Source organism: Tachypleus tridentatus, chromosome 13 (genome assembly GCF_004210375.1).
Source record: "Tachypleus tridentatus isolate NWPU-2018 chromosome 13, ASM421037v1, whole genome shotgun sequence".
NCBI classification, from domain to species: domain Eukaryota; kingdom Metazoa; phylum Arthropoda; class Merostomata; order Xiphosura; family Limulidae; genus Tachypleus; species Tachypleus tridentatus.
In genome coordinates, this window is record NC_134837.1 from 198,393,049 (window position 1) to 198,405,745 (window position 12,697).

The following is a 12,697-nucleotide window of genomic DNA, read 5'->3' on the forward strand; positions in this document are numbered from 1 at the left end:
CTTAATGAGAGTTGATACAGTCCCAAGAATTATCTAATAGTTTATTTCATTGAGTGGTAGAACTATTAGTGTTTTCTGAAAGAGATTCTATACAGTCCTGAGAATTATCTAATAAGTTAATGTCATTATAGTGAAGTTTAGTGTTTTCTGAGAGGTTGGATTCATATGATCAAAACATATTCTAATTCCATCTGTTATGCAATTTTTTTTCTGTAGATGGTCCACTGGTAATGCATCCTTTTGTCTTGTACAAACCAAAACACTCTCTTAGAAAAAATGGACATTAAATAATTGGTTCTTCCATGTGAATCACGTTTCATTATTTAGTTATCAATAATAAAAAGTCAACAGTAAAGTCCTGCCAACAACATTCGAGGGCAAGATAACTCTGGTGGGAGTTAATTTTGCCTTGCTGCTGTTTGCATGCTTCCATGACACTTGATAAAATATTTCAAGGCAGTTCTCTTCAAAGAGTATAAATTTATTCAATTAAATAATAGAACTATTACATGTGCCCTTGAACACTTCCTTTAGTCTTAAAATAATTTCTAAAGGTAATGTTTGAACCCACCTCAGGAATCAGTAGAATCTGAAATGAAGCTGATATTCTGTAATGACAGTTTTCATACAGTTAAGAACACAGCTGATGAGATGATCTAGGAAACCATCAGAGTTAAGAACACGCCTAATAGGATTGTTTCAGGAATCATCAGAGTTAGGAACACACATAATAGAATGGTTTCAGAATTCATCAGAGTTAGGAACACACCTAATAGGATGGTCTCAGAAACTATTTTGGTTGAAATTCATAAAATCTTCTTTTCATTTCTTCAAGTCATTAACCCCCCCCCCAAAAAAAAAAAGAGAGGTTAATATACATACCTGTAAAAATGATACTCCCCAAAATAAGTAGAACTAACGTTTTCTTGGAATTTAATCAACTTAGCAACCGTTTTATTAATCTTAACATAAGTGAAATAGCAAAAAAAAAAAAAAGTCTCTTTCTCTACATATTTAAGTGTAGCAAGTATTTCTGGAAAAAAAGTGTTGATTTACTTAGCATATGCAGATAATAATAGTCTTAACACATTGGGAAGAAGTGTTTCCCCTTCTAAATAGAATTTATTTACAAAGTGAATTAGGCTTACGTTCAAAGTAATCTTTATTGTGACAATTTATTTATATTTAAGATTGTTATTTCCAAGAATAAATGATTCATTGTTATTTACAAATGTAAGGGTCCTGCTGCATAAAGTGAAATGTAAGATCTATATCACTATGTAATCTACACGTAAAAGAACCTAGAACTCTGGAAAGTGTCAGATCTTTGCAGCAGAATGCAATGTTTGATATTATAGCTGACAATTTCATAACAGTCAGTAAAGCTGACAAAAAACAGCGAACAACAAGAATACACAAGATTACTGACCTAAATTCTGATTTGAGCAATAATTTTGATTATCTACTTCTTTCCCAATTGTAAACGTTTTCTTATTTTAATATCAGTTTTTGTTTACGTATCATTTTCTTAAGATTACTTCTAATATTCTGAGTAAAACTGTAATTTACGTCTAATATGTGGTATAATCCAACATCCCTATACCGAGTGAATTGTTCCAGAAGATTCCGTATTTATGAATTGATATATGATATTAATTGAATGTGCACATGGGTGGTCCCTTAGAGGAATGCTGACTATAATTTCAAACTTATCATGTGTGTATACATGAAATATGACAATTGTTTAGTTAAATGTATAAGTCTGTTATACAGATAAAAAAAATCAGATGTGTTAGAAATGTATTTGTATTGAAGATATGTCTGTGAGTTGATGCAGGTCTGATTCAAGTTGGAGTACAAGATACCACCTCTAGAACCTCCCTAAATACAAATCTATAGTTTATCAGTAACCCTGTACACTGTATATGGTATTTACTCTTCTTCACAACAAACTATCATTAAATTAGCAACATAGTGTAAAATATATAATTGATAACTCCAACATGAAATACATAATCCAGGTTGAACCTTACTGTAAAAGGTCTTACCGTGTAAATTTTGATCTTCACCTGCACACTTAGGGTTAAGTCCTACTTACTTGGCCAAAGTAGGAAACATTTTCAACGCATTTCAAAAACTTGGAATCACAAAGTACTTTAATTTATGACAGAATTTTGCTGTGTGACATTAAAAAGCAGAAAAAGAACACAAAATGTATGTCATATTTGTATTTTATCAAGACTTCTCTTATATTTCTCTACGATGAAAATCAGTATGAAAGTAATTTAAAAGTTAAGTTTACTTTTACGTACATGAAAATCAAACATTGCAAAGTTTGAAGCATATTTACCCTCAATTACTAATAGTTTTTGACAAATAAGCTTGTTGTTGTTAAAGTCATTGATGTAACGATCATTACATATTTGCGGCATACTGACATTATCAAATATTTAATGAAATAAAGATATTAAGTAGCAATATTAGTAGTTTATTATTTTATGATTATAATTACTAATTACCATTGTGGAACAAACATTTATTGTACAAGATTATCTCACTACTCGTTTAGTTACAGTATAAACGTATCAGCATGCAGATATTAAAGAATTGAATCATATAGTCCGTAGTTTAAACGATATTATAATTATTTTTAATATTTCTCTAAAGCACATACTCCCTATATGTTATTACTATCGAAGTTTCAAATGGTACTTCTCACAATTCTTTGATAAATTGTTTAGGTAAAGTTTCATCGTGCTTTTCACAAATTTGTTGAATTGTGACATTACCGCCATCTAGGGGTTGACTTTTCCCTTACTTTGACACTAGTTTTCACAGGTTCTCTATGTTGCTTTCCCAGGACTTCTTTTTCAGTACTGGCTTCTATTACTGCTTGTTCTTCATCATATCTGGGAAACGGGTTGTAGTTGTACCAGCAATCATGGTTTACATGGATATGATTATTAACAAAAACTTGAGAATAAAGTAAATCCTTTCATTATCAATACAAGAGACAACAAACTGGATAAACATTACAGTACTTGAATGTTTCCTTGACTTGATTCAAGTTGTACGTATCGACGTTTGTTACCAAACCATGTCAGAAACACACGTGTTTCAACTATATTCTGATTGCACTTTTATTTCAATTTTTCTAATTCTGATATATTCAGTACTAGTAAGTTTTTACTTGAAACAAAATCAAACAGATGAATCAATCATCTTAACATACTTACAAAACTTCAAAACTCCCTAGCTGTAACCTGTCTGGTGTTTTGCTCAAACGTACACTACAAAATGAGGTAAAATAGATTTAAAAAAAATATTGCATGAGAAGCACAGAATAAAGCAATTTTTCTCGCATACATTTATGATTAAACTTAATGTGACAAGAAAAAACTGTTAATTGGATTTCCTGTACCTATAGAAATTAACAAGTTTCTTCACACATGAAGTTTAAATTTTTTATCTTTTTTATGCTGTCATTAATTTGATAATTCACTTATGAAAAACAAGTTATTTTCTACTTACCAAATCCCACATGAAAATAATAAAGTATATTATTACCAGATTCAATTAATCTCTCCCATTAATTCCTTAAATTATTAGTAACATACATCCATAAGGGAAAGACTAATTAAAATAAAACATGCATTTGTTATTAATACAGCATTTGCATTGAAAGTTGGATAAAACGTTTGAGTATAACCTTACAAAAAATTAATTAACACTTATATATTGCCAAACACCTGGTCATCATAAATACTTCAAAATCATGTTTAATCCATAGGCAGGTCATGTCTCACCCTTAAAATTTTACTCTAGTTTCAACCATGATATTATATTCAAGAAAATCAATCTTTGACAAGGCTTAAAGACTTTAAGATCCAAGTATTCGCTATAAACAGCAGAGATACTCAAGACAAGATGATGTCTTTAATTTATAAAAACTAGAATTTATGCAGCACAAATAGATTTTGAGTGTAGGATCAAACAGGTTTTCATATTGATTCTTTATAATAGATGACTGTAACTTGTTGGTGATAAATTTGAACAATTAAAGACAGCACATAATCCACCACTTTTGAAATAATATAATCAAAACAAGTCAAACATATATACAAAATTCATTAAACCATAAGATATCTCAGATATATCTAAAACCTAATTCTCTTTTATTGTCAAAAGTCAAGTGACCCATGGTTCAGCTACTTTAAAATGCCCATTGACAAAAAAAAGTTTCTTCTGTGCTCTTTTATCACAATAGAATCAGTAATGAATTCACTTATGTTACCCCCATGGTTACCACAAACGTAGCCAGAGTTTTAATAATTCTCCTTTATATCAAAAGCCCATACAGACCAGTTCAGTTACTTTAGAAAACCGTTTGACAAGATAAAATTGTTCTCTTTATCTCTGTTAAACTGTGATGAGAATAATTCTAAAATATTGTCCATTATGGCTAACTTAACAGTCGCACTGTCTAACTTCACTTTCTTTATTTGTACTCACTTTGTTTCATATAAATATTACCCAAATGAAGCCAAGAACTTTCTACAAACTATAATGCACTAAATTTAACAACACTCACTTAAAGGTGTGAGAAAAATACACAAGGCTCCAGTGATGTGACATCAAATTACAACAACTGAACAACACATACAATTTATGACTCTTACACAGTAAAAAAAACAACAATAAATTTCTTCTAAATATCATTTTTCAAATAATTACTTTTAACACTTTACAAAAACAAAAAATAATTAAATATTAAGTCACTAAATAAACTAATTAATTTGTACATTAATCTTGCATATTTAACAAAATTCAAACATATTTATAAATATATAGAGATAATTTGTTCAGGAGAAGATTTGACAAATCTCAAATGCAAAAAGATATTAAAAAGAATAATTAACTGTTGATGAAGTTAATAATGTTGATTTTAACAGTGAACAGACATCAACAAGAAAAATTTCAGTATTGATAAAGAGTACATCTCAACAGTGAACAGACATCAACAACAAAAATTTCAGTGTTGATCCAGAGTACATTTTAACAGTAAACTATCATCTCCAAGAAAAACTTCAGTGTTCATGAAGAAAACATATTAAGAGTTAACAAACATCAACCAAAAAAGTTTGTGTTCATGAAGAGTATATCTTAATAGTGAACAGCCATCAAGAAGAAAAATTTCAGGGTTAACAAAGCATTCATCTCAACAGTGAACAGTCACAAAAAAGAACAATTTCAGTGTTGATGAAGAGTACATCTGAACAGTGAACAGAAGAGTGAATTAAAAAAATAAACAAACCCAGAATTTGTGCTTGAAGTTTCAATTGCACTGTTTCTTTTCATTTGCCAGCCCTTTCACTTGTAATAACTGTTTTTTAGGAAGCTGATAACACTAAGGCTTAGCTAAATATCAGTGCACAAAACTACTCAAAATGACTTCAAAAGAATCTCACGTTGTGTTTGATAATAGAAGTCATCAAGGTCACAGTGTGGCCACGACTAGCTCTAAGCTTAACTGCTTTAATATTGTTTCATCACAAAACTAATTGTTTGCAGTCCTATCAATCTGAATTTATGACTTTGGTTTATAAGAAATAGGTTGATAACAGTTTTATTGTGTTCAAAGTACAAAACCACATACAAAAGTTTATTTAAATACCAAGTTTACAGTTGAATAATGAAAAAAGAATCAAAAACACCTTTAGATCTAGGGACCGTCAACCTGAATAACAGTTTCAAAACTAGATACTAACCATAAATCAACATCTTGTAATCTGTATTGTCATTTCAGTGTAGTTATACTTTGTTACAGGGTGAATTTAACAGGTATTCTAATTCATATAGTGGATAAACTGACTAAATCTTGCTGTAATTTTCATAATGAGATAATCAGTATTAAAATATATGTGGTTAAAAATAACACCCCTCTGGTATTCACCTACAAAACTATTTTTGAATGTTTTAATAAAATTTACACTACCAGGATTCCAGACTTTAACATCCCAAGTGTTTTATCACCATAGTGTTAATCCTTTACTGATTCTCATGATGTCAAACTAAAGGGAAAAGTCGTCAAAAACATTCGGCAATAAACTTATCCCTAGTAATTTTCAAAACAAACAAATGAACTTACTTTCCTTTTTGAAGGCAAGATACCTCCCCAAAAAGATCACTTGATGTGTATAATACTTCAGTAACATAAACCCGAGCTACCAGCATCAAAAAGCATGTGCCAACAGCCTTTCCAACAATTTTGGAATTTATAACCATCTGAACAAATACTGTATTAAAAATCCAAATATGAAACATTTTCACATAATAGACTTGGCAAAAGATGAATGGACACTGAACAAAATAAGAAGTCCCAGGAATTCAAGACAATTTACCCTTGCTAGCCAGAATTAGGAAAAACATTTTTTGTGTTAAAAAAATTCAAAATTGCAGTTCACAGAGTTAAATTATTTTGAATGAAACTTAATTTTTATTCTACTATTTTATTTTATTAATTAGTTTCTTTGTTTTTTCAAAATATTGTGATATTTTGATATACATCATTGTGATATTGTATTGAATGATGTATTTTGCTAAATTACTTTCTGAACTCTCAGTAACACACAATTTCCAATTAAAATGTTATTTACTTCACATGAACAAAAGTCCACTTTCCAAGTGTGTTTAGGTTGTTGTGCTACCTTTTCCTGTTGCTCTTTAATGTTTTAAAATGTCGTGATTATATGAATTACAAGATACTTAATAGACATTATTTCTTCCTTTCAATAAGTTTGTATTAAAGCAACAAAATACCTGTTGTAAAAATAGTCAACTTCACAGAACATGTTTCACATGTGGTAAAAAGTAAGAACAGTTACATACTATACTGAGTTATACTTTAGTTTATACACCTACATACCACTTGCTATCTGTAAAAACTGCATTTTTTTAATACTCCAGTGTATTGCAGTTATGTCTTCCTTACGTTTTGGATATCTATATTAATATTTCTGTTGTGTTTATGGATTTTTTCATGAAATTAGCTTCACTTCAGGAACTTTACCCAGTTTTTGTCACTATCACTTGGTGTGCTCCATGGAGTTGTAACAGCAGGAAAGATTTTTTTACCAAAGAACAATATGTTTATAACTGTATACTCCTTCAAGATATTATTAACAAATGTTGTTTGTTCTGAGTCATGCACACTTAAAACTTGATGCTGCTAAATGAGTACCAATCTAATGGTCACCTATTGAATGGACACTAATACCATATATTGGTCAATGTTTGTATTAATGTCTAATGGTCACCCATTGATTGGGCACTAATACTGTATATCGGTCAATGTTGGTATTAAATTAACGTCTAATGATCATGCAATGAATGGACAATAATACTGTATACTGGTCAATGTTGGTATTAGATTAACATATTCACAATAGCCCTGCCCCCAAGTAATTGGGGCAGAATGACACTGCAAGCATCACGTGTTTATCAGTTTCTCTGGGAGAAGAAAGTTGTTTTCAACCTGCAGACGACATTCTCTTTAAGACAAGACCAACGAAACATGTTAAAGAATATGTTAAATCAGACAGCTCACAGAAACAGTTACTACAACCTCTGGAAAGTCACATGTCACCTGGTTTCACAGATTGCCAACAACAGAACTTCATACTTTACCTTCAAGTCAACTCTCCTTCCAATTGACTGGATGAATGCAAACTGAATATTGTTTGTCCTACTAATACATGATTGTGCACTAAATAAAAAATGAAAGTTAGTCAGTCTATAACCACTGACACAAGAGCTGAGAAAAGCTTTATAGATCCACGTATGATGGTAACCATAATAAGACATTACGTAGTAGTACAATTACAGGGGTTACAATCAGTTAAAAAGGCACAACTTAAATGTGATTTAGTTTTGTATAATATGTTTATATATTTCTTATTTACTTTGAATAATTTCACCTGAAAAAAAAATCAAATTAAACTTTACTTACTCTGGAATCTCTCCAAATGGTACTACAATATTCAAAATATCAGCAATAAGTTTCTGTTTCATGATACGATCATTAGCCGTTGTAGCTGTCAGTGATGGGGAAGCATTTACCTCAATCAACCATGGTTTTAAGTCATTGTTGATAATAATATCATACCTGAAACACCCAAAATATCGATGGTAAACAAAATTAAATTAGAGACACTATTACTTCTTAAAAATTATTTGTGAAAAAAAATCCTCTAAAAGTAACTATAAATGAGAAATTTATCAGAACGTTTTGAAAAGATAATTTTATAAAAGCAATCGAAACTCTTAAATGTTTTTAATTCAACATTCTGGAGTGACTGAAGACACCTCATTCTCCCAAACAGCCCCTTTTTGTCTATTTAAAATTCACTTAATAAAGGTTGGGCATAAATTCTGATAATTTTTCTCATTGTCTTCTTTATTGAAGTTAAACACTTTAAATACAAACCTTAGTAACAAAATATTTTTAGTGTCTGAATACTGGATATTAGTATTTCATGGAACATACCACTAGGTTTATTTTAGCCATGTTATCTAACATAGCTGAGCATAGAAAGATAGGTAATTAGATGACACAATTTTATTAGATAAAGACAGTAAAAATCTGTAAAAAAGTACAAGTTATTTTAACTTAGAATGTATTTAGTTAGTTACATGATATATTAAATTATTATCTAAGTTTTGAAACATCACACCAATAAAAATCCTGAAATCACTAGAATGATAAGATGGACTTTAACACTTAATGAATATTTCTTTCTATGTTTACATCTAGCCTACAGCATTAAGAGAAAAACTACAGTTATACAAGTTGTAGAGGACTTTCTGTAGCATAACTGTAATTATCATAACTCACCAGGAAGACTAACAGGAAAGTACAAAAACCACTGTCAATCACCTGAAGTCGGTCTTTCCAGTCCTGGTTCTGAGTTATTAGATGTTATGGCCATTTTCAAAAAGTAATAAAAAGTTTTAAAAACTTGTAGCAAAACTGTTATAATAACTCGCCAGGATGACTAACAGATAGTTCAAACAGTCCTTGTTTCGAGTTATTTAACATTACAGCCATTGTTTAATTTGAAATCGAACTAGATGGACTTTAATTCTTAAAAGTTAATCACGTTAAAAAAGATCCAATTTATAAAGTAAAAAGATTAAAAACTTAAATGGCATTAAAAAGATTGATGGCCTTTAAAAAACTAAAAACATCTCCAAGGTGGACAGTGTCACTATCACCAATAACACTGTCTAACGTTATGGACAAACCTTGGGACAGAATATGGTGAAAATGTTGCCATCGTTAAGAGTCATAACAAAGGCAAGAAAGTAAAATGTGGCTTACTGTGACCTGAGTATCACACGGACTATGGTGTGACAATGGTGCATCAGTTCCAGATAAAAGAAAACAATAAGTTAAAAAACTGTGACCAATGTGTAGTCTAGTTAGAACAACTTCCTCTTTCCAATCTTTACAGAAGCAAGACAGCCAAAGTCCAATATAGGGTTTTATTTGGAAAAGCTTGTTGTCACGTTGCTTATTCCAAGTCGACTACCAACTGGCACTGAGCCGAGCCTTGAATACAGGACCATAGTCCATGTATGGAACAAGCACAGTGGTGATAGTGCCAGAGCAGATAGATTTTGCTGCAGTGTAGGTGAGCTTGTTCCCACAAATACCAACATGGCCTGGTATTCAGAAAAACTGGATAGAAGCACATGTTAAAGATAATTCGGCCAGTTGGTTTTGAATATTGGCGAGAATGGTGTGAACTAATGTGAAGCAATTCCAGTGCCAGTAGAGAACTAAGCGAGTCAGTATAAATAGTGCAGTTTGAACACTGCTTAGCTTCTATGTGATCCAGGGCAAGAAAAATGGCATACAGATCAGCAGTGAACACAGAATCTGTATAGGGGATTCTGCATGCAACCACTGAACCACAACAAACCATAGCTGAGTCCACACAGTCACCTGATTTTGAATCATCTGTATAAATAGGAGTGGAAGGATGGTATTTCCAATTGGGCATGTCTGCTTTTCTCAGATGACTTAAAGATAGGTCACATTTGGGGGCTGTAAGAAGCCATGGTGGAATGGACTGACCAGTGGATACAGCAATGTTATCCAAGGACAGACCCAATTCATCCAACTGTGCCTAGATACGAAGGCCAAAAGGAGCAATGGCAGATTGTCTATTCCAGAAAAATATGGCCCAATGAGGAAGGAAAACACAATCCCAGGTTCCTTTGATAAGGAATGAAGTTTCAAAGCATATAGTAAAGACAGTTGCAAACGGTGGAGGTGCAATGTAGGTTCATGAGACTCTACATATAAGCTCTAAACTGGGGAAGTGCAGAAAGCTCCAGTGCAGTGCCAAAGTCCTTGATGATGAATGGGGTCCAGTATCTTTAAGGCTGAAGCCCTGGCAGAGCCATAGACCAGTGATCCATAGTAGAGTTTCAAATGAATAAGAACACAATATATCTTCAGCACAAAACATCGATCCATTCCCCAGGTGGTGGAAGAGAGGACACAGAGAATGTTCAGTGCTCTTGTACATTTAACCCGTAGCTGCTTGATGTGTGGTATAAATGTCAGCTTACAGTCAAAGATAAGCCCCAAGAACTTTGTCTCAGGGACCATAGGCAGCATGACTTTGGTGATACGGAGTTTAGGATCAGGGTGAATACCCCGTCAGCAGCAAAAGTGCGTGCAAATGGTTTTAGAGAGAGAAGTTAAAGCCATTTGCCATGGTCCACTTTAGTATACAATTGAGAACAGTCTGTAGCTGCTGCTCAATGTACCTCATGTTCAATGACTGACAGAAGATGTGAAAGTCCTTGACATGGAGCACGTTTGCAACAGTAAGAGGGAGTTGTTCAGTGATAGCATTAATCTTTATACTGAAAAGTGTGACACTCAAAACACAGCCTGAGAGACTCCAAGTTCCTGTAGAAAAGAATGGGAAAGTGTTGAACCCACATGAATTTGGAATCTTCTGTCCATTAAAAAATTTTAATAAAAATGAGCAAATGGCCACATAACCTACATATATGAAGGCCTTGCAAAATTCCATACCTCCAAGTTGTATCATAAGCCTTCTTAATGTCAAAGAATACTGATACAAGATGTTGTCATTTGAGAAAGGCTTCTCTGATGGATGTTTCAAGTCGAATCAGGTGGTCCATAGTGGAGCACTGTCATTGGAAGCCACACTGGGTGGATGAGAAGAGGTTGTTTGATTTGAGGAACCAATTAAGATGAGCATTAACAATCATCTCTAAAGTCTCACGGAGACAGCTCGTCAAAGCAACTGGATGGTAGTTTGAAGGAATCTTGGAATCCTTCCCAGGCTTAGAGAAAGGTAGGACAACAGCCTGATGCCAGGCATCAGGAAAAATATTCTCTTGGCAGATTTGGTTAAAAACAAGCAGAATAATAGTAAGAGAAGCAGGAGATAGATGGCACAGCATTTCATAGTGTACATTATCTGGTCCAACCAATGTACTGCCAGACAGATGAATGGCCAGTTTGAGTTCCACCAGTGTAAAGGGACAATTACAGTCACAGAGACAATCAGCTCAAAAGAACAGAGGTGTTTGCTCTGCCTGAGTTTTGATGGCTAAGAAGGTGGAGGAAGAAGCAGAACTGTTAAAACCCTGGCAAAAGCTTTCACCAAGAGTATTGGCAATGCTCCAGGTATCAGCTACTTCCTGGCCATCAGAGAGCAAGATTGAGAGGGGGACAGAATTATACTGCCCACAGACCTTTCAAATCTTGTCCAATATGACTTTGGAACTGGTAGTAGAAGATATGCTGGTTGTGAACTTAATCCAAGATTCCTTCTGGCTTTGATGTCTTACCCACCAAGCATGTGCACAGGCCTGTTGGAAAGCGATGTGGTGCGAGAGTGTGAGATACCTACAAAAAGTATTCCAAGCCCGTTTTTGAGCCTTCTGTGCTATGTGGCAGGCAGGATTCTGCCATGGGCAAGGATATTATGGAAAATGTGTCGAGGTTTTAGGAATACACTGAGCATCTGCTTGTATAATACAGTCAGTTACCACTGCCACACAGTCGTCTATTTATGGCTTACAGACAATGGCAGGATCAAGTTCTGTGAGAGCAGTGAAAGAAGCCAGTTTGCTTGATCCAGCTTCTACCAAGGCATGCAGGTCGGATGGCATCAACCACGGCCAGTCTCTCTCAAAATTACAGGAAAATGATCACTGCCTCGTGGATTACTGTCAACCCTCCAAGAAAAATGGGAGAATAATAAAGGGGGAGCCAACTGAGAGGTCAATAGCAGTAAAGGACTGACTAGGTGCATGAAAATAAGTAGAAGAATCAGTATTGAAAAGAAAAGGTTGTGATCAGAGAGCATACACTCTATGGAGCGACTCCTCTATCAACATCAGTACTTCCTCAGAGGGGATTGTATCCATTAAAGTCCTTCAGGATTAAAAAGGAAGACAGAAACTGTTCAATGAAAGCATGAAGGTCTCTCCAGGTGACAGGTAGAGAGAACAAATAGTAATAGTACAACCCAAGGTAACATGAATGGCTACGGCCTCAAAGGGTGTGTTGAGTGGCAAAGACAGGGTGGACACATGCTGAACAACCAACAGGGCCACCCCTCCATGCAGTCATCCATCACACAGC

The 12,697-nt window shown here is 33.5% G+C and overlaps 1 protein-coding gene across 8 annotated transcripts in view; it reads right to left on the reverse strand.

The window, feature by feature from the left end:
- Nucleotides 1–1,149: 1,149 nt before the first annotated feature.
- Nucleotides 1,150–12,697, reverse strand: part of TTLL1B (Tubulin tyrosine ligase-like 1B) — a 46,852-nt gene continuing 35,304 nt past the window's right edge. For all 8 annotated transcript variants that reach the window (XM_076474344.1, XM_076474345.1, XM_076474347.1 and 5 more), the window contains 3 exons: nucleotides 8,009–8,164; nucleotides 3,237–3,290; nucleotides 1,150–2,909 (listed from right to left, as the gene is read on the reverse strand). In XM_076474344.1, coding sequence (XP_076330459.1) covers nucleotides 2,786–2,909; nucleotides 3,237–3,290; nucleotides 8,009–8,164 — 334 coding nt within the window. In that variant the 3' untranslated portion in view covers nucleotides 1,150–2,785. The remainder of the gene's footprint in view (nucleotides 2,910–3,236; nucleotides 3,291–8,008; nucleotides 8,165–12,697) is intronic.